Genomic DNA, 25,157 nt, shown 5'->3' with positions numbered 1-25,157 from the left:
CCAAATCCAGGTGTGCAAAGTTTGTCGCATCATACCCAAAAAGACTTGAGGCTGTAATCGCTGCCAAAGGTGCTTCAACTAAGTACTGAGTTAAGAGTCTGAATACTGTCAATGTGATATTCCAGTTTTTATTTTTAATACATTAAGAAAAATCTGGTTTTTGCTTTATCATGAGGTATGGAGTGTAGACTGATGTGAAAAGAAAATATTTAAAGCATTTTTGCATAAGACTTTAAAATATAATGTGAAAAAACTGAAGGGGTCTGAATACTTTCTAAATGCACTGTATATACTTTCGGTTGTCTGCATTGCTGATCGATCTTGCACAGTATGTGTGATTTAGTCATCAGCACAATCTGGGCTGTGCGCAGACTTTCTTGACATATGCACATTCCTCATCTGTGCCAATCTTCGGCGCATGTGCCAGCCGTTGACTGTACTAAAAGAGAATCACAAAGCAGTCGTAGTGCGCATGCGTTGAATACGTTCGTATTCGCTCACGGTCAAAGGAGTATACTTTGAAAGGCAACGCTGTTGACCGGGCGCTATCCAACCAGAAATGCAGAAAAACAAAATTATACCCGGACCTTTAATCTTGAAAACTGTCGCACAATGCATAATGTAAAAAAAAAAAAAAAAAAAAAAAGAAAATGATATAAATGAGTTTTCGTCATTGTCTTCTGTTGTTAAACAAGCCTGTCATGATATCCTTTAAATAACACATGGAGAAGACGTGATGGAGTCAGTGTCCGAAACAACAGCCTCCCCTCATAATCAGCTGCTTCAATTCTGCAGCAACAAAACACTTGCACCAATTATCCACTGCGGTCCGTTCTGATGAGCGATTTAGATCTCATCACAGTGTTTAGTGGAAAAGTTCAGTGTGTGCTGTTTCACACACACATGCCAGCCTAGAACCACTGTCACGACACGTGTGATTTTAAATTCTCCGCTCATGCATGAAGCAGTGCTCTGATTGGATGGAAGCTTTCCTTCATGAATTATGTGAAGAAACTCAGGATCAGCTGATGTACGTGTGTGCTGTCCATCCAATCATAACTCAAGAGATCAAACGCCATCATCTGTACGCATGACTGAGAAGAACGAGGGATTTTATCTGCTGCAGTTACTGATGAAAATAATTCAGTATTATGGTACCCAAGCAGACACTGAATTTTATAAGGTCATTTGTGGTGAGGATTTTACAGTGTTTTTAATCTTTAATAACAGACATTATTTCATCAAGACTGTTACTATTGCCTGGAGAACTGATGTCACCCAAATTAAATGGAAAGTTTGGAAATCACTGTAAAAAACAAACAAACTGCAAAATCATGATGTAGATTTAGAAACACAAACAGTACGGAGCATTTTCTACCAATCCTTCTTTATTCATGATAAAGGAAGTAGGTCAATCAGCAAGAGGACTATGGTTAGCACAACAGGAGCAGGTGTTGTTTAGTGAGGGCGGATCTGGAGGGGTTCAAAGTCTTTGGTCCAGAGAAAAAACATGGAGAAAAAGAACAGATCACATGACTGAAGGCACTTGATTTTACAGCGATCTCAGATCATTTGAAAACAAACAAAAGAAAGACACACTATACATGAGGAAGAACTTAACTTGTTTAACTGGGAGATCAATCAGCCTAATGTGTCTCTACATACACGGCTGCTGGCTACAAAACATTATACATTTAGTTACATATATACAGATTGAGCTGGACAGAGTAATAAACTGTGAAAGTGCTGATCACATGACATGAACCATCCAATGAACAATGAAACCCACCAGCTGGGACGAGCGAGTGTCAAAATTAAACTCAGTCAAGACCTGCTGAATCGCTTAAATTCATGCAAAACACAAGCACACGTTTCTTTAAACAGTATTGAAAGAACGTTTTTCCTCATGATGAGTCTTTCAGGAAGAGCAACTGAAGAGCTCTGAAAGCGACAAAGCACCAGAGTGAGAACGAGATGAGATCAGCTTGAGACATGAAGATGTGAGGAACAGATTTATGAACGCGAGTATGAGGTATATCATGATGAGTTTGTTCAGTCATGAGACGAGCGGTTGTGCTTCAGCACCGATTGAGAACACGAGACTTACCGAGCTGCTGCAGAGAAACACTGGAGCTTCAGTGACATCACAACTGAAGGAAAATGGAGTGTTTATGTGAAAACATGGAGAACACACACACACACACACACTATAAACTCTGTCCTTCATCTTTAGTGTTGATCATGTGAATCAGAGACACAAAACACAGATGCTGCAGATCTTACTTTCCTTTCACAATTTAAAGCTACAGGAAGACAAAAACACACATCACACTCAAACACAGACCCATCATGAGAAAGACAGACAGACAGACAGTGTAAAAGAGAGAGTGAGACAGGATAAAGAGACGGGCCACAGCTCGACAGCTCAGGTGTAAACTTCATTTTTCTTTTAATGTGAAGTGTATGAGATCAGACTAGATGGGCAAAAGGACTCTGTGTGTGTGTGTGTGTTATGGGCAGTGTGTCCGTGGTTGTCTCTGTGGAAGGCCGTTGTGGGCGGAGCGATCTGGGCGATCGGCTGAGGAATAGGAGGGGCCTCTTGCGCTATTGGTCAGCTGAGAATTCAGACCATCACTGTGGTCACTCTGGTGACTCTGGTCTCCGTGGTTACGATCTCCCTGGTAGCGGTAGTTGGTCCGACCGGGGTTGCGGTCATAATGGGCGTTTCCGTTATACCGTTGATTTCCCTGGTAACCGTGAATGATGCGCCTGTTGCCCTGGAAAATCTGAACGGCAGAGAGAAACACGTTAACTCAGTGACAGCAGCTCACATCATCTGTGTGTAATATTGATATTATATAACAGTTCTACAAACAAAGTTAATATCAAGTATCTTACATTTTAAACACAATATGGTCGGTTAGGGGTGTAACGGTTTATCATGGCACGATGCGTCATGGTTAAAAAATGACTATACGCATCGTGGAGATGGAGCGTTTTTACATTTTTTTATTTAAATTGTAGCGTCTATTCTATCCAATACGCACAACGCTATATGCCTACGTAACACAGGCATACACATGAAATCACTTCATTGGACACAAGGAGCTCTAAACTATGATTGCACACTAGCAGCCACAGGTGTTGTACAAGGAGTGAGACAGCGCAAGAGAAAATGAACATTTACAAAGGGTTAACGATAATGCCATAATAATCTACTATATATAATGCTGTGTATTATGTATAATAATGCTATGGGGAATATAATCCTGTTGTCAAATGTCATGACTGATTTGATTTCATCAGTAAATTATCATTTAACTGGATAAGCATGCATGTCCATTAAATGTGTATTTTTAAGAATATTTAGATAAAACCAGAGATACATTTATTTTAGAAAAATAATGAATATAATCAGTGACAGTGTGTAAGGAGAAAATACCTATTTAACATAATTCTGTATTTTCAGCGAGCAGAATTATTAGCTAATATTTCCATTTGTCACCATTGCCCTGTTCAGTGTTGTTTTTTAGTCCCAGCACATCTCTGATCGATCATTTAACACTTTTAAGAACAGTACTTTTAGCTACATTTTTATGGAAACAAACTGTTTTGCATGTGTCTATAAAGTAATAAGAATAATGAAAACATGAGCAGTTTCACACCTATGGACAGTTATTTGATTTTTTTTTTTCAGATATCACAAATAGTTCCAACCAAACCCACACCTCTAACCCTAACACAGAACTAACCCTAACATACACCCCCACACACACACACACACACACCCTAACCCTAACATACACCCCCACACACACACACACACCCCTAACCCTAACATACACCCCCACACACACACACACCCCTAACCCTAACATACACCCCCACACACACACACACACACACACCCCTAACCCTAACATACACCCCCCCCCACCCAACACACCCCCACACACACACCCCTAACCCTAACATACACCCCCACACACACACACCCCTAACCCTAACATACACCCCCACACACCTAACCCTAACATACACACACCTAACATACACCCCCACACCACATACCCTAACACAGACCTAACCCTAACATACACCCCCACACACACACACACACATCCCTAACCCTAACATACACCCCCCACACACACACACACACACATCCCTAACCCTAACACACACACACACACACATCCCTAACCCTAACATACACCCCCACACACCTAACCCTAACATATACCCCCACACACACACACAACACTAACCCTAACATACACCCCCACACACCTAACCCTAACATACACCCCCACACACCTAACCCTAACATACACCCCCACACACCTAACCCTAAACACACACACCTAACATACACCCCCACACACCTAACCCTAACACACACCTAACCCTAACATACACACCTAACATACACCCCCACACACGTAACCCTAACACACACACACACACACACACACACCTAACCCTAACATACACACCTAACCCTAACACACACACCTAACATACACCCCAACACACCTAACCCTAACACACACCCCCACACACCTAACCCTAACACACACACCCCCACACACCTAACCCACACACCCCCACACACCTAACCCTAACACACACACCTAACATACACCCCCACACACCTAACCGTAACACACACACCCCCACACACCTAACATACACCCCCACACACCTAACCCTAACACACACACCCCCACACACCTAACATACACCCCCACACACCTAACCCTAACACACACACCCCCAAACACCTAACATACACCCCCACACACCTAACCCTAACACACACACCTAACATACACCCCCACACACCTAACACACACCCCCACACACCTAACCCTAACACACACACCCCCACACACCTAACATACACCCCCACACACCTAACCCTAACACACACACCTAACATACACCCCCACACACCTAACACACACCCCCACACACCTAACCCTAACACACACACCCCCACACACCTAACAAACACACACCCCCACACCTAACCTAACACACACCTAACACACACCCCACACACCTAACATACACCCCCACACACCTAACCCTAACACACACACCTAACATACACCCCCACACACCTAACCATAACACACACACCTAACCCTAACACACACACCCCCACACACCTAACCCTAACACACACACCCCCACACACCTAACACACACACCCCCACACACCTAACACACACACCCCCACACACCTAACACACACACACCCCCACACACCTAACCCTAACACACACACCTAACATACACCTAACACACACCCCCACACACCTAACCCACACACCCCCACACACCTAACCCTAACACACACACCAAACATACACCCCCACACACCTAACACACACCCCCACACACCTAACCGTAACACACACACCTAACCCTAATACACACACCCCCACACACCTAACATACACCCCCACACCACATACCCTAACACAGACCTAACCCTAACATACACCCCCACACACACACACACACACATCCCTAACCCTAACATACACCCCCACACACACACACACACACACATCCCTAACCCTAACATACACCCCCACACACCTAACCCTAACATATACCCCCCCACACACACACACACACACAACACTAACCCTAACATACACCCCTACACACCTAACCCTAACATACACCCCCACACACCTAACCCTAAACACACACACACCTAACATACACCAACAAACACCTAACCCTAACATACACCCCCACACACCTAACCCTAACACACACACCTAACATACACCCCCACACACGTAACCCTAACACACACACACACACACACACACACACACACCTAACCCTAACATACACACCTAACCCTAACACACACACCTAACATACACCCCAACACACCTAACCCTAACACACACACCCCCACACACCTAACCCTAACACACACCCCCACACACCTAACCCTAACACACACACCCCCACACACCTAACATACACCCCCACACACCTAACCCTAACCCACACACCTAACCCACACACCCCCACACACCTAACCCACACACCCCCACACACCTAACCCTAACACACACACCTAACATACACCCCCACACACCTAACCGTAACACACACACCTAACCCTAACACACACACCCCCACACACCTAACATACACCCCCACACACCTAACCCTAACCCACACACCCCCACACACCTAACCCTAACACACACACCTAACATACACCCCAACACACCTAACCCTAACACACACACCCCCACACACCTAACCCTAACACACACCCCCACACACCTAACCCTAACACACACACCCCCACACACCTAACATACACCCCCACACACCTAACCCTAACCCACACACCTAACCCACACACCCCCACACACCTAACCCTAACCCACACACCTAACCCACACACCCCCACACACCTAACCCTAACACACACACCTAACATACACCCCCACACACCTAACCGTAACACACACACCTAACCCTAACACACACACCCCCACACACCTAACACACACCCCCACACACCTAACCCTAACACACACACCCCCAAACACCTAACATACACCCCCACACACCTAACCCTAACACACACACCTAACATACACCCCTACACACCTAACAAACACACACCCCCCACACCTAACAAACACACACCCCCCACACCTAACAAACACACACCCCCCCACACCTAACATACACACACCCCCGCACACCTAACCCTAACACACACCCACCCCCACACACCTAACCCTAACACACACCCCCACACACCTAACCCTAACACACACACCTAACATACACCCCCACACACCTAACCCTAACACACACACCTAACATACACCCCCACACACCTAACCACAACACACACACCTAACCCTAACACACACACCCCCACACACCTAACACACACACCCCCACACACCTAACACACACACACCCCCACACACCTAACCCTAACACACACACCTAACATACACCTAACACACACCCCCACACACCTAACCCACACACCCCCACACACCTAACCCTAACACACACACACCTAACATACACCCCCACACACCTAACACACACCCCCACACACCTAACCGTAACACACACACCTAACCCTAATACACACACCCCCACACACCTAACATACACCCCCACACCACATACCCTAACACAGACCTAACCCTAACATACACCCCCACACACACACACACATCCCTAACCCTAACATACACCCCCACACACACACACACACACAACACTAACCCTAACATACACCCCCACACACCTAACCCTAACATATACCCCCACACACCTAACCCTAAACACACACACACCTAACATACACCCCCACACACCTAACCCTAACATACACCCCCACACACCTAACCCTAAACACACACACCTAACATACACCCCCACACACCTAACCCTAACACACACCTAACCCTAACATACACCCCCACACACCTAACCCTAACACACACACCTAACATACACCCCCACACACCTAACACACACCCCCACACACCTAACCCTAACATACACCCCCACACACCTAACCCTAACACACACACCTAACATACACCCCCACACACGTAACCCTAACACACACTCACACACACACACCTAACCCTAACATACACACCTAACCCTAACACACACACCTAACATACACCCCAACACACCTAACACACACACCCCCACACACCTAACCCTAACACACACCCCCACACACCTAACCCTAACACACACACCCCCACACACCTAACCCTAACACACACACCCCCACACACCTAACATACACCCCCACACACCTAACCCTAACCCACACACCTAACCCACACACCCCCACACACCTAACCCACACACCCCCACACACCTAACATACACCCCCACACACCTAACCCTAACCCACACACCTAACCCACACACCCCCACACCTAACCCACACACCCCCACACACCTAACCCACACACCTAACATACACCCCCACACACCTAACATACACCCCCACACACCTAACCCTAACCCACAAACCTAACCCACACACCCCCACACACCTAACCCTAACACACACACCTAACATACACCCCCACACACCTAACCGTAACACACACACCTAACCCTAACCCACACACCCCCACACACCTAACCCTAACCCACACACCTAACCCACACACCCCCACACACCTAACCCTAACACACACACCTAACATACACCCCCACACACCTAACCGTAACACACACACCTAACCCTAACACACACACCTAACATACACCCCCACACACCTAACACACACCCCCACACACCTAACCCTAACATACACCCCCACACACCTAACCCTAACACACACACCTAACATACACCCCCACACACGTAACCCTAACACACACTCACACACACACACACCTAACCCTAACATACACACCTAACCCTAACACACACACCTAACATACACCCCACACACACCTAACACACACACCCCCACACACCTAACCCTAACACACACCCCCACACACCTAACCCTAACACACACACCCCCACACACCTAACCCTAACACACACACCCCCACACACCTAACATACACCCCCACACACCTAACCCTAACCCACACACCTAACCCACACACCCCCACACACCTAACCCACACACCCCCACACACCTAACATACACCCCCACACACCTAACCGTAACACACACACCTAACCCTAACCCACACACCTAACCCACACACCCCCACACACCTAACCCACACACCCCCACACACCTAACATACACCCCCACACACCTAACCCATACACCCCCACACACACCTAACCCTAACCCACACACACCTAACCACACACACCCCCACACACCTAACCCTAACACACACACCTAACATACACACCCCCACACACCTAACCGTAACACACACACCTAACCCTAACCACACACACCCCCACACACCTAACCCTAACCCACACACCTAACCCACACACCCCCACACACCTAACCCTAACACACACACACTAACATACACACCCCCACACACCTAACCGTAACACACACACCTAACCCTAACACACACACCCCCACACACCTAACACACACCCCCCACACACCTAACCCTAACACACACACCCCCAAACACCTAACATACACCCCCACACACCTAACCCTAACACACACACCTAACATACACCCCCACACACCTAACCCTAACACACACCCCCACACACCTAACAAACACACACCCCCACACACCTAACATACACACACCCCCGCACACCTAACCCTAACACACACACCACCCCCACACACCCTAACCCTAACACACACCCCCACACACCTAACCCTAACACACACACCTAACATACACCCCCACACACCTAACCCTAACACACACACACCTAACATACACCCCCACACACCTAACCACTAACACACACACCCTAACCCTAACATACACACCCTACACACACCTAACCCTAACATACACCCCCACACACCTAACCCTAACATACACCCCCACACACCTAACCCTAAACACACACACACCTAACATACACCACCACACACCTAACCCTAACATACACCCCCACACACCTAACCCTAACACACACACCTAACATACACCCCCACACACGTAACCCTAACACACACACACACACACACACACACACACCTAACCCTAACATACACACCTAACCCTAACACACACACCTAACATACACCCCAACACACCTAACCCTAACACACACACCCCCACACACCTAACCCTAACACACACCCCCACACACCTAACCCTAACACACACACCCCCACACACATAACATACACCCCCACACACCTAACCCTAACCCACACACCTAACCCACACACCCCCACACACCTAACATACACCCCCACACACCTAACCCTAACCCACACACCTAACCCACACACCCCCACACACCTAACCCACACACCCCCACACACCTAACCCTAACACACACACCTAACATACACCCCCACACACCTAACCGTAACACACACACCTAACCCTAACACACACACCCCCACACACCTAACACACACCCCCACACACCTAACCCTAACACACACACCCCCAAACACCTAACATACACCCCCACACACCTAACCCTAAAACACACACCTAACATACACCCCCCCACACCTAACAAACACACACCCCCCCACACCTAACAAACACACACCCCCCCACACCTAACATACACACACCCCCGCACACCTAACCCTAACACACACCCACCCCCACACACCTAACCCTAACACACACCCCCACACACCTAACCCTAACACACACCCACCCCCACACACCTAACCCTAACACACACCCCCACACACCTAACCCTAACACACACACCTAACATACACCCCCACACACCTAACCCTACACACACACACCCTAACATACACCCCCACACACCTAACCATAACACACACACCTAACCCTAACACACACACCCCCACACACCTAACACACACACACCCCCACACACCTAACCCTAACACACACACCCTAACATACACCTAACACACACCCCCACACACCTAACCCACACACCCCCACACACCTAACCCTAACACACACACCTAACATACACCCCCACACACCTAACACACACCCCCACACACCTAACCCTAACACACACACCCCCCCACACCTAACAAACACACACCCCCCCACACCTAACCCTAACACACACCCACCCCCACACACCTAACCCTAACGCACACCCCCACACACCTAACATACACCCCCACACACCTAACCCTAAAACACACACCTAACATACACCCCCACACACCTAACCCTAACACACACACCCCCACACACCTAACACACACACCCCCACACACCTAACACACACACCCCCACACACCTAACCCTAACACACACACCCCCACACACCTAACCCTAACACACACACCTAACATACACCTAACACACACCCCCACACACCTAACCCACACACCCCCACACACCTAACCCTAACACACACACCTAACATACACCCCCACACACCTAACACACACCCCCACACACCTAACCGTAACACACACACCTAACCCTAATACACACACCCCCACACACCTAACATACACCCCCACACACCTAACCCTAACACACACACCCACACACCTAACCCTAACACACACCTAACCCTAACACACACACCCACACACCTAACCCTAACACACACCTAACCCTAACATACACACACACACACACCTAACCCTAACATACACCCCCACACACACACACCTAACCCTAACATACACCGCCACACACCTAACCCTAACATACACCGCCACACACCTAACCCTAACATACACCGCCACACACCTAACCCTAACATACACACACACCTAACATACACCCCCACACACCTAACCCTAACACACACCTAACCCTAACATACACCACCACACACCTAACCCTAACATACACCCCCACACACCAAACCCTAACATACACCCCCACACACCAAACCCTAACATACACCCCCACACACACACACCTAACCCTAACATACACCGCCACACACCTAACCCTAACATACACCGCCACACACCTAACCCTAACATACACCGCCACACACCTAACCCTAACATACACACACACCTAACATACACCCCCACACACCTAACCCTAACACACACCTAACCCTAACATACACCACCACACACCTAACCCTAACATACACCCCCACACACCTAACCCTAACATACACCACCACACACCTAACCCTAACATACACCCCCACACACCAAACCCTAACATACACACCCACACACACACACACCTAACCCTAACATACACCGCCACACACCTAACCCTAACATACACCGCCACACACCTAACCCTAACATACACACACACCTAACATACACCCCCACACACCTAACCCTAACACACACCTAACCCTAACATACACCTAACCCTAACATACACCACCACACACCTAACCCTAACATACACCCCCACACACCTAACCCTAACACACACACCCCCACACACCTAACCCTAACATACACACACACCTAGAGATGTCCCGATATGATACTGGTACCGTGTACTTATGCCAATACCATCTGATGTATGAATGTCGTTCTGTAAGCATCCAGTGCAAAAATCACATCATGTCCTAGTGAGATTATTAAACCACAAAGGCTGTGATTTAAGATAAATATATATTTTGTATGTGCTGCGCTTTAAATGTGAGCGCTTATGAATGTGTAGAGTCGGTGTTGTGTTGACATAAAGACACAAAGTGCCCGTGCCTTTTAGAGATCCTTGATTCATACACAGAAAACACCATCATGAGCACTGCACGCTCTGTTTGTAGCAGATAACAGTGAGCAGAGAGCTAATTCACTTTTTAATTAAATTATTTAATTAAACAGCAGCCGTTTGTGGTTTAATAATCACTTTGAGACACGTAGCGATGGACACGTACCATCAAACACACACAGAAACGTGTAATGAAAAAAAAAATAGGAATATCACAACTATATATTTATATAATATTCACTGTAATACTATACTACACATACAATGAATATTGATTTATTATTATAATATTTAAGCAATCTCTCACATCTGTAATGCGCCGTTACGAACACTTTATTTGACAAAAATAACTTCAATGTTGTATTTTGGATTGTGCTGTAAGATTCTGTATAAAATCACTTCATTTGATAAAAATAATACAATATCATGTTGAAAATTAATTGTTATATTTTCTCTTGATTAAAGTTTTAAAGAATTCATTTATTTAAACACCATTTTGATAACATTGAAATACTGTTGATATGGAATTCAGAAAAAATAAAACCGGTATCGTTAACTAAAAAGTAACTGTACTCCTATAAAATAAAAAAAAATAAAAAATTATCGGGACATCCCTACTGTTAACGACACCAGTTCATACATGCGTGTTTATCACAGCTGCGTCTCAGTTCAGATGTGATGTGTGTAATTAGTGATGTTATTCTGAACATCTTCACCTGCTTGTGGGGCACGTTGGGGCGGCTTGTGTACACAGAGGCCTGATGCTGCAGCTCAGAGGGGGGCGGAGCTTGAGCAGGGGCGGAGCCTGTGACAGAGGAAGAGGTGGAACTACAGCGAGAACGACTTGAGTAGCTCGTCTGAGGATGATACACTACACAAAACACAGACAGTCATGCATTAATTCATATACAACAAACAAACAAACAAACAAAAACACATTGATATTGACCCGTCTCACCTGATCCAAAAGACATGATGCTGCACTTGAGCGGCTCCAGATCATACGAGAACTTCACAGCTTTACCAAGATCTTCATCATACTTGCGCTCACTGACAAAGTGCTGAAGACACACACAGATTATAATGCTGGAACAGATAGTGAGGTGTTTCCATCCCCACTAAAATCTCAAATCTTTTTCCTCTATAGAAAAATTTTTTGAAATCACCAAATTCAAACGGCTCATTAAACAAATAATGATCTCATTGGAATCTAAAAATGCAAACAGGTTTGTACGAGGGTTAGAAAACACTGTTAGGTTAATCAAGTCAATAGAAAGTCCACATTATGATAGTAATAACTGTGTACCTTGATGTCAGCTCGTAGTTCAGTGAGTTGTTCCTCTGACAGTGTAGCTGATTTATCAGTGAGTCTCTTCAGCTCTTCTGCTCTCTTCTGACGGCCGTCCAGAATCGCCACTGAACACAAACACACACCTGATCAGTGTCACTGAACACCAGACACCCCTAAAGTGATTTTCAGTGCATCCAAGTGGAACATGACATCACTGTGTGAGTGAAGACTTCAGCTGCGCGCGTGCACACACACACACACACACACACACACACACACACACACACACACACGGGTATATTAGTGTTGTCTCTCTACTCACTGGCTTCTGCTTTGACTTTGTCCATCTCCGTGAGCAGTGTCACCTCTCGATCCATGAGACTGAAAATACAACAAGAACACAAGTTACACACACACGCATGCATGCTGAATTAAGACTGGAACGTGTGCTTTGAATCCATTGGTTTGCATTATTTGGTCTATCAGCTCATTTTCACTTTCTAAATAACGATGTACACATTTGATTGTTATTAGTGATGCACCAAAATGAAAATTCTAGGGAAGAAACCAAAAATTCTGGAAACACTGGACCAAAACACATTATTTTAAATAAGACTTTGTTTGGAATACTTATATAATATACAGTATATAATGTTTCTAAATGATTACACAAGGAAAAAACAAATTACTACCATAGCATTTGGGCTTGGAACATCTTTTTTAAAAAGTGGATATTTTTTAAATATTGCACAACTTTATATAAGCCAGATGTCATTTTTTTACATGTATAAAGCACATCTTTACCCCACAAAGTTAATAAAAGTGCTTAATATACAAAGTCATACAGGACAAAAAGACAATTACATTTTCCATTCCAAGTTTTTTTTTTTGTATCTGTCCATCATCCCTGTTGCCATTCTTGCCGTGAGTGAAGAAAATGAACTGGGCTTCTCTGTGACAGTGTCACTCACAGATTCACACGAAAGCTCAAATTGTGTGTGTGTGCGTGAGACCACAAGTACCAGACGCCGAGAGAGTCTGTTTGGACTTTACTGTGTGTTTGATACCACTGATGTAGTGCACAACTTGAACAGTAGATGAGGATATTTGACCGCGGTGTTTAGTTGTGTCTCATAATGCCCAGACTCTGTACAAGCACGAGAAAATGCTCTTTATTAATGTGCTAATATTCAAGAAAGCAAATCACTGCACTTCTAGGGATGAGGACTTTAATTATCAACTAGGAAACACAAATGGGAACTAAATGTACAATTGCATTAGAATTTTTGCCGTACGTGTTGAAATTTCAGTGCATCCCTAATTTTTTTTTCAATGTGGCTGTTTATTTTGATATTCAACAGTGTTCTGATCATGGTTTGTGTGTGTGATACCAGCTCTGCAGCTCAGAAAACGTCTGCTTTATGTTCTTGATCGATGAATCCATCTCGTCTCGCACCACAACTCTGTAGCGAGAGAGTGATGCCGCACAGCGCTGCAGGTCTTTTACAGAGCGATCCACATTAGACCCTGACAAACAACAAATACAAACCAACACAGTCAGAGCACCACAGGACACAACATGAGTGACATTGAGGTCTAGAGTCCAGACCTCAATCTCGTGATTAATCACCTGTAATCAATCATGACACTCAGAATGTGAATCTGGTCAGTGGTCTAAACTCATGTATTAATATTTAGGATGGTCAGTACCATAGTGCACTCAAGTCAATTTTATCTGTATGGCACTTCTCACAGGACACATTGTTTCAAAGCAGCCTTAATATCTGTAGTATCTTTAAGCTCCCAGTGAACAAGGCAAAAGAGACTGTGGCAACTAAAAAAAAACGGCATTAATGTTAGTGGATGAGCACTGAATATCTACTGCCAAAAAGTTATAATGAATTTGTTTATGCGTCAAAAGCCACCACAATGTGGTAATTACAGTGGAAAAATTAACAAGTTAATAAATTGGGGGTCTGGGTAACTCAGCGAGTATTGACGCTGACTATCACACCTGGAGTCGCAAGTTCGAATCCAGGGTGTGCTGAGTGACTCCAGCCAGGTCTCCTAAGCAACCAAATTGGCCCGGTTGCTAGGGAGGGTAGAGTCACATGGGGTAACCTCCTCATGGTCATGATTAGTGGTTCTCGCTCTCAATGGGGCGTGTGGTAAGTTGTGTGTGGATCGTGGAGAGTAGCATGAGCCTCCACATGCTGTGAGTCTCCGCGGTGTCATGCACAACGAGTCACGTGATAAGATGCACGGATTGACGGTCTCAGAAGCGGAAGGAAACTGAGACTTGTCCTCCACCACCCGGATTGAGGTGAGTAACCGCGCCACCACGAGGACCTACTAAGTAGTGGGAATTGGGCATTCCAAATTGGGAGAAAAATAAATAAATTAGGAAATCATAGAAGCTTTTGGGTATTTATCAATTACAAGTTGTACAGTCAACATTGAAAATTACATTTAGCATTGGGTGTACAAAATCTGAATCATTGAGCAAATAATTGATGGGATGGTCTCATGATGCAACAAAATTCTATCATCGATTACACACACCTGCTCATTCTGTTGCAGTAGTGTTAAGTTTCCACATCTTCAAAGAAACACAGCTGCCAAATGCTTCAATTTTACTCCATCCAAAATCACCTCAGTGACAAAAAGTCACAATTTACCTGAATTCACCCTGTCTGTGTCCCTGTAACAGCACTGTTTCAAAACACAAATGAATGTCACACAGACTGTATATCTGGTGCATTACCATCCCAAAACAAGTGAATGTGGACCTGTAAAAGTAATTTGCTGTCACACAAGCACACAAGCTGTTCAGCAGATATCTCCAGTACTTCTGTGGATTCATGAAGTCTTCAGATACAGCAGGACTCACATCAGCAACTGTATCATGTCCTACACAGTTAAACCAAACCTTGTTATCTCCAGAGAGAACCAAAGACGAGTCTTACCGATCTTCTTGGCAGCAGAACCTTGCTGTGGGTCGTCAGAAAGAGAGAGCACAGAGGAATTCTGGGAGCTGGAAACAGGCTTGGGTCGAAACTTGTTACCACGGGAGCCGTGATGGTTCTGTCGCGCTCCATCACTGGTGCCAAGCTGAGGGGCGGGGCTCGGCGTTGATGCCACGTCTCCACCTTCCGCAGAAGAGAAACACTGAGATGAGCACAATCACGAGCTACAAACATCTGAGCCTCAGACAGAAGCCCAAACCAGTCATTACCTGCAGCGTCCAAGAGATCAGGGGCGGCACTTTCGGAGTCAAATTCTGCCGCGTCCAGGGAGGCGGAGTCCAGCTGCTCGCTCAGAGAATCCAGTGAATCGCCATCTGCGCCTGCTGTACCGTTGGCATGGAAACCATTAACAGCATCCGGACATTCAATGTTTGTGTTCGATTCAGTAGGTGTGGCGTCTACAGGTGCATCAGTTTGTGGCTTAGGCTTCTTTTTCTTCTTCGGCTGTCAATCAAACATAATCACCACATATTGCAGCACAAGATAAACAGCAGCTCACATTTGTGCTTTTATGACATTTAATGATTTCTTCATTCTACTTTCCATTAAATACATGTATGACTTGACGTTTTTGACGTTCAGCACATTCAGAGTGATGCCTCGCTCACCTTTTTTTTCCCAGTTACATTCCATTCCTTCAGGATCTCCACAGCACTACCTGAAATAACAAACCAGCACAACAAAACATTACTGCCAGATCTCGAGCAGGGAAACAAACTCTTGAAGAGCTAAAAGTGACTGTTAATTGCAGTAACACTGATTGTGTGTTTGTACCTTCTACAAACGCCTGCACCGCTCGATCCACACAGTTCTCAAAGTGTTGCAGCACCAGTGCGATCTCATTATTACTCTTATTGGGCACAACGGCTCGCACGGCATTAATCTGACGACAGACAGAGAGACAAACTCAAACTGTGGGAACACATATTGAAATAATTAAGTGCACAACACAAAAGCCACTTTCAATTTGGAGAGGAAAAGCTGCATTCAGACATTATACAAACAAAAGAAGCGATTCATACCTTTTCCTTCATTCTCTCAAAACTACCTCCTTGAGACATCACCATTTTAGAGTGCGTGTCGAACACGACTCCAGACACATCTGGCAATAAGAGGGAAAAAAGGGAAAGCTCAAATTAAAAAGGCAGGACTTCAAACTGTAAGAGCTTCTAAAAACGCTGTCAGACTTTAAACCAGAGGTATGTAGGTCAAGAGAAAAGCCAGAGAGAGAGAAGCTTCAGTGGGGTTTGGTCTGGCAGTGAATGCACTAAAAGAGAAAGCTAGAAGATCATTCTATGCTATTAAGGGCAAATTTACCCAAATAGACATTCCTGTAACAATTTGGAGTAAAATCTTTGATAGTATTATTATGACTATTGCTCTGTACGGATGTGAGGTTTGGGGTCCACTCTGTCTGACAGATTACTCTAGATGGGACAAACACCCCATAGAACCCCTGCATGCAGAATTCTGTAGAAACATTCGAAGAGTTCAGAGAAGAACACCTACTAATGCATGCCGGGCCGAACTAGGCAGATACCCCCTAATTATACATATTGAAAAACGATCCCTTAAATTCTGGACACACCTAAATTCAAGTTCCCCTAACACACTGCAACATGAAGCCCTTAAAACCCAAGAGTTGAAGCCTAAAACCAGTCCCCTTTATCAGCTGACTCTGAAACTCACAAACACACTAACAACTAACAAACACCAGTTTCAGACCAGCACTGCTGAACAAAACCAAATCACAATAAACCAAATCATAAAAGAAAGCACAAATTTGGACCATTGGGAAAATGAAAGTAAAAACCAAAGCAAACTGGAATGTTATCGGACCCTAAACAGAACGTATAATCTAGCAGAATATCTCCACACTGTAAGAGATCCAAAACAGAGACGGATCTTCACCAAATACACTCACTGATCACAGTCTGGCCATAGAAAACAAACATGAACGAGTCTGTGCTCACTGTGACAGAGACACACTTTCTCCTTCACTGGGAGAAACTGAACTCTCATGCCACAGTTCTCCAGTTCAGCAGAAACAGATCAAATGCAGGTGTTACTGGGGGAGGACAATCATGCATCAGTTGCAGCTAAATTCATTTTTGAGCTGCACACCCTCAGAAAAAATAAATAAATAAATAAATAATTGTGGACCTCCACAAGTCTGGTTCATCCTTGGGAGCAATTTCCAAACACCTGAAGGTACCACGTTTATCTGTACAAACAATAGTACGCAAGTATAAACACCATGAGACCACACAGCCATCATACCGCTCAAGGAATGAGACTCATTCTGTCTCCTAGAGATGAACGTAGTTTGGTGCGAAAAGTGCAAATCAATCCCAGAACAACAGCAAAGGACCTTGTGAAGATGTTGGAGGAAACAGGTAGACAAGTATCTATATCCACAGTAAAACAAGTCCTATATCGACATAAGGCTGCTCAGTAAGGAAGAAGCCACTGCTCCAAAACCACCATAAAAAAGCCAGACTTTGACTTTGTCAAATAAAGTGCTGCACAACTGAGCACTACAGAACCGGTACTGCAAAAAGACTGGTATTGTAGTATAATATTGTAGTCCTGGTACTAACCCTTAGAGTCACATTTAAAAAAAAGTGTTTCATAAATGTATACAGCCATTAAAGTTCAGTCACTTTATCACACACTAGTCATGAAAACAGATGTGACATCCTAGCAGTGTGTAAGTGCATGTGGAATTCCTTTAAGGAATGTTTCTGAAGATTTTCACCTGTAAAACTGATAAAACAAACTTGGCTACAAAATTCAGTCATAAACCAGCTGTACTGAGTGACGTGTGGTTTCATCTGGCCAAAGGGTGTTTAAAGATACTGGCCGTTTACAGTATGTTTTTCACCATTCAGGAGTTACAACACATACCCCCACCACCCCACCAGATCAGAGTTCAGGAATTTGCAAAGCCACAAACGCAAACATTTTAATTTGCCAAACAAAACGAGTGACCGGCGACAGAGCCACTACAACTCTGGAAAAAGTGCACAGCGTTCATCAAATGTTTCATAAAGCCTTGATGTAGTAATTTCTGTGCAAGAATCCAGATGACTTTCTGAAAGACATTAAATCATCAAGAGTGTTTGACTGAACAACAGTAATGAGAATGAATCAGCAGATCTCATGACACATTTCTCCTCATGTACCTGCATTTGCTCAAAAGAATCAAAGTTCAGGAAATAGCAACGGCAGCACACAGAGTCTGGAGTGAATGTGTTCAAACTGAACAGGCAAATTAAGTGAAATGAAGATATGCACACCGGATCTATTGAGGGTCACTGCACACAAGACCTCACTAATGCAAAAGTTCATTTCCAAGTTTACTGACGCTAGAAAAAAATGGGTCATTCACAGCTAACTCGCTAATATTCAATTGAAATGAGCTGCATTAATTCATGTCATCTGATTTGGACTACAACTGGACGCATTAGCACTCAATACATGTCAGCCTTAAACCCTGCAAACCTTCACCTAACCATAACCAACCCCAATCCTACCTATATGAAGGCAGAATATTATCAGATTTTAGAGAAATCACTCACCTTTATAACTGCTCTTCCTCGCCATCTTCTTCCTCAGTCAGTTTCAACTCTACAGGAAGAGAAAAACCTGGTAAATGTACAATTTGGGAACAAACATTTAAATCGTGCTTTAACAGTCAAGATCCATTACACTGATACCACCATCTGTATGACTGAGAAAGAGATTTGTTTTTTTAATTCACTTTTTTTCTGCATCTTGGAGTATTAGTGAAGGAGAGAGAGCTGCACAGGGTCAAACAAGGACAAGTTCCACATCCACACTTGGACTCAATCCTTCTCAAACCGCACAACTCTCCGTCTCACACATCTACACAACTATCTCTACTGAAGACAACTCAGTGTAGATCCCAATTACTTCAAAGAATGTCCCATCACAAAAGATGAACTGGTATAAGCAAATTTAAATGAATTGGCAATTATAAAAGAAAGAAAAAGGGCTTTAGAATACAGCACTAGCCAACTGTATCCCATTGGCATTTTAAAGTCCATTTCCTGGCCTTCTAAAAGCCATAATGGAAAACACATCTGGATGAATAACTCTTTCTGTCATATGTGAAGAATCTGTAGCAGCTGAGAGCTGTCTGTCTCTCTCACTGTCTCACTCTCTCTGTGCTGAATGAGGCTACACATGAAATCTTAAAAGCCCATTTTGTAGTAATAAGTAATTCATTGATTGACAGTGAATTAAAGCTGTACCTCAGAGTAGTTCTGCCGTGATCTGTGACTGTAGTTCACACACACAAAACACACAGAGTAAACCAGCTGTAGCCAGAGACACTTTTATAACTCCAATAACCTTCCACTGTCTCAGGAAACTGAAACCTAAATCTATGCAAACATGTACGTTCACACCCGTTTATTCCTGACAGGACGTCACACAATCAGAAGCACGTCACTCAAACACACAACTGTGTGCAGTCAAACAGGTGAAGCCACATTCACTGGTTATATTTACACCCACAAGAAAATTAAACAGCTATTTACTAAAGAGGCGAACAGCTGTTAGATCAGTTATTTAATCAGAATATTCTCGCATTGACAGAGAGAATCACTATTTCACATAATAACAGGATCTATTTGAGCTCCGAGATCCTGCTCAGCCTGTACCATTGATTAAACAGCAGAGAAATGAGATTGAGAATAAAATAAATGAGTGAATTATAAACACACACAAAAGCAACACTGTGGGTTAGGAAGACACACCCACTGTGATGTGGCACAAATCACACCTGAAGATCGCAACAAACACCATGAATCGACACAAATCATACCTGAAGATTGCAACAAACACCATGAACCCGACACAAATCATACCTGAAGATCGCAACAAACACCATGAATCCGACACAAATCATACCTGAAGATCACAAAGACCATGAATCGACAAATCATACCTGAAGATCGCAACAAACACCATGAATCGACAAATCAGACCTGAAGATCGCAACAAACACCATGAATCGACACGATTGCAACAAACACCATGAATCGATCGCAACAAACACCACGAATCGACAAATCATACCTGTAGATCACAACAAACACCATGAATTGACAAATCATACCTGTAGATCACAATAAACACCATGAATCCGACACAAATCATACCTGAAGATCGCAACAAACACCATGAATCCGACACAAATCATACCTGAAGATCGCAACAAACACCATGAATCCGACACAAATCATACCTGAAGATCGCAACAAACACCATGAACCCGACACAAATCATACCTGAAGATCGCAACAAACACCATGAATCCGACACAAATCATACCTGAAGATCGCAACAAACACCATGAACCCGACACAAATCATACCTGAAGATCGCAACAAACACCATGAATCCGACACAAATCATACCTGAAGATTGCAACAAACACCATGAATCCGACACAAATCATACCTGAAGATCGCAACAAACACCATGAACCCGACACAAATCATACCTGAAGATCGCAACAAACACCATGAACCCGACACAAATCATACCTGAAGATCACAACAAACACCACGAATTGACACAAATCATACCTAAAGATCGCAACAAACACCATGAATCCGACACAAATCATACCTGTAGATCGCAACACCATGAATTGACACAAATCATACCTGAAGATCGCAACACCATGAATTGACACAAATCATACCTGAAGATCACAACAAACACCATGAATCAACACGATTGCAACAAACACCATGAACCCGACACAAATCATACCTGAAGATTGCAACAAACACCATGAATTCGACACAAATCATACCTGAAGATTGCAACAAACACCACGAATTGACACAAATCATACCTGAAGATTGCAACAAACACCACGAATTGACACAAATCATACCTAAAGATCGCAACAAACACCATGAATTGACACAAATCATACCTGAAGATCACAAACACCATGAATCAACACGATTGCAACAAACACCACGAATTCGACACAAATCATACCTGAAGATTGCAACAAACACCACGAATTCGACACAAATCATACCTGAAGATTGCAACAAACACCACGAATTGACACAAATCATACCTGAAGATTGCAACAAACACCACGAATTGACACAAATCATACCTAAAGATCGCAACAAACACCATGAATCAACACGATTGCAACAAACACCATGAATTGACACAAATCATACCTGAAGATCGCAACAAACACCATGAATTGACACAAATCATACCTGAAGATCACAACAAACACCATGAATTGACACAAATCACACCTGAAGATCGCAACAAACATCATGAATCGACAAATCATACCTGAAGATCGCAACAAACACCATGAATCCGACACAAATCATACCTGAAGATCGCAACAAACATCATGAATCGACACAATTGCAACAAACACCATGAATCGATCGCAACAAACACCACGAATCGACAAATCATACCTGTAGATCGCAACAAACACCATGAATTGACACAAATCATACCTGAAGATCACAACAAACACCATGAATTGACACAAATCATACCTGAAGATCGCAACAAACACCATGAATCCGACACAAATCATACCTGAAGATCGCAACAAACATCATGAATCGACACAATTGCAACAAACACCACGAATCGACAAATCATACCTGTAGATCGCAACAAACACCATGAATTGACACAAATCATACCTGAAGATCGCAACAAACACCATGAATTGACACAAATCATACCTGAAGATCGCAACAAACGCCATGAATCGACACGATTGCAACAAACACCATGAATCGATCGCAACAAACACCACGAATCGACAAATCATACCTGTAGATCGCAACAAACACCATGAATTGACACAAATCATACCTGAAGATCGCAACAAACACCATGAATTGACACAAATCATACCTGAAGATCGCAACAAACGCCATGAATCGACACAAATCATACCTGAAGATCGCAACAAACATCATGAATCGACACGATTGCAACAAACACCATGAATCGATCGCAACAAACACCACAAATTGACAAATCATATCTGTAGATCACAACAAACACCATGAATTGACAAATCATACCTGTAGATCACAATAAACACCATGAATCCGACACAAATCATACCTGAAGATCGCAACAAACACCATGAATCCGACACAAATCATACCTGAAGATCGCAACAAACACCATGAATCCGACACAAATCATACCTGAAGATCGCAACAAACACCATGAATCGACACGATCACAACAAACACCATGAATCGACACAAATCATACCTGAAGATCACAACAAACACTATGAATCAACACGATCGCAACAAACACCATGAATCGACACAAATCATACCTGAAGATCGCAACAAACACCATGAATCGACACAAATCATACCTGAAGATCACAACAAACACCATGAATCGACACAAATCATACCTGAAGATCGCAACAAACACCATGAATCGACACGATTGCAACAAACACCATGAATCGACACAAATCATACCTGAAGATTGCAACAAACACCATGAATCGACACAAATCATACCTGAAGATCACAACAAACACTATGAATCGACACGATTGCAACAAACACCATGAATCGACACGATTGCAACGAACACCATGAATCGACACAAATCATACCTGAAGATTGCAACAAACACCATGACTATATTAAAACCATTTATACAGAAATACATAAGAGTAAAATGAGGTTTTAAATGTGTTAAATTAATAAACACGAACACTAATTCACTTGACATTCAGATAACTCTTCAAATGTAAATATATGACTAGGTGTATTCTAACATTAAAACTATTGATACTAATATCTGTAGAATATTGTTCAGTTTTGTGTTTTAATGCATGAAATGATCCTGTAGTTTCTTCATATTTATTCAGTCATTATTTCTACACTGTGGACTCATTTGTATAGAATTATCCATGTAAATATGTAAAGTGTTTATAATATGACTAAAATGAGTTGTCGTTTATTATTAATATTCTGGATGATTATGTCTCTTAGCAACGAGCTAATGTATGCTAGCTGAAAGAAACACATAAATGACACGAACATTAAACTAATAGAAGAAAATCCAAAATAAAAGTTTTAAAATATGAGTTTTGCTGTTATTTCATTTTGAAGGCGTGAAAACGACGTTGTTTTTTTGTTCGCACTCGCATGACGCGCCGCATTTACAGCTAATAAGAGACTGATGCCAAATATGTCTTACCTTAATAACCTCGCAAATCTGCGCCACATGTACATGCACATATATGTGTATGTCCGTTTATTTGTCTTCAGTTCGATCGTTTATGTCGTTATATTCGCTTATTCTCCCTTTTCTTTCAACCGGCTCACGCGTCACTTCCGTTACACGCGCGTGCACAACATCCGCCGCCCTGTTTTATCCGCGCGCGCGGCTGGAGTGGGCGGAGTGTAATCTGAGCCAAT

The 25,157-nt window shown here is 43.9% G+C and overlaps 1 protein-coding gene across 10 annotated transcripts; it reads right to left on the bottom strand.

Annotated features, from left to right (window-relative positions):
• Positions 1-1,368: 1,368 nt before the first annotated feature.
• Positions 1,369-25,087, bottom strand: LOC127414798 (spermatogenesis-associated serine-rich protein 2-like). Of its 10 annotated transcripts, none has more exons than XM_051653110.1 (20): positions 24,937-25,087; positions 24,137-24,206; positions 23,913-24,094; positions 23,653-23,826; positions 22,745-23,610; positions 22,104-22,701; positions 21,975-22,060; positions 20,934-21,931; positions 20,238-20,286; positions 17,679-17,758; positions 17,431-17,539; positions 17,265-17,314; positions 16,866-17,100; positions 16,597-16,779; positions 15,022-15,157; positions 13,953-14,011; positions 13,646-13,755; positions 13,298-13,400; positions 13,056-13,210; positions 1,369-2,786 (listed from the first exon to the last, which is right to left on the bottom strand). In XM_051653110.1, the coding sequence occupies exons 9-20, from the start codon at positions 20,260-20,262 to the stop codon at positions 2,511-2,513; spliced, it is 1,521 nt and encodes a 506-aa protein (XP_051509070.1). In that variant the 5' UTR covers positions 20,263-20,286; positions 20,934-21,931; positions 21,975-22,060; positions 22,104-22,701; positions 22,745-23,610; positions 23,653-23,826; positions 23,913-24,094; positions 24,137-24,206; positions 24,937-25,087; the 3' UTR covers positions 1,369-2,510. The 10 variants fall into 10 exon arrangements, with proteins under 10 accessions (XP_051509070.1, XP_051509071.1, XP_051509073.1 ...); XM_051653111.1 differs by lacking the exon at positions 21,975-22,060 and adding an exon at positions 22,061-22,103 and having other exon boundaries at positions 22,147-22,701; XM_051653113.1 differs by lacking the exon at positions 21,975-22,060 and adding an exon at positions 22,061-22,103 and having other exon boundaries at positions 22,190-22,701.
• Positions 25,088-25,157: the final 70 nt, after the last annotated feature.

The sequence above is a fragment of the Myxocyprinus asiaticus genome, chromosome 24 (assembly GCF_019703515.2).
Source record: "Myxocyprinus asiaticus isolate MX2 ecotype Aquarium Trade chromosome 24, UBuf_Myxa_2, whole genome shotgun sequence".
Lineage (NCBI taxonomy): Eukaryota > Metazoa > Chordata > Actinopteri > Cypriniformes > Catostomidae > Myxocyprinus > Myxocyprinus asiaticus.
This window is presented reverse-complemented; position numbering and strand designations above follow the sequence as displayed.

Coding starts and splice junctions, on each gene's coding strand:
- LOC127414798 (XM_051653109.1), bottom strand. CDS start 20,262: ATGGCGAGGAAGAGCAGTTATAAAG. Junction 13,756..13,952: donor CAAAGTCAAAGCAGAAGCCA/GTGAGTAGAGAG, acceptor GTTTGTGTTCAG/TGGCGATTCTGGACGGCCGT. Junction 2,787..13,055: donor CCAACGTGCCCCACAAGCAG/GTGAAGATGTTC, acceptor TCTGCCGTTCAG/ATTTTCCAGGGCAACAGGCG.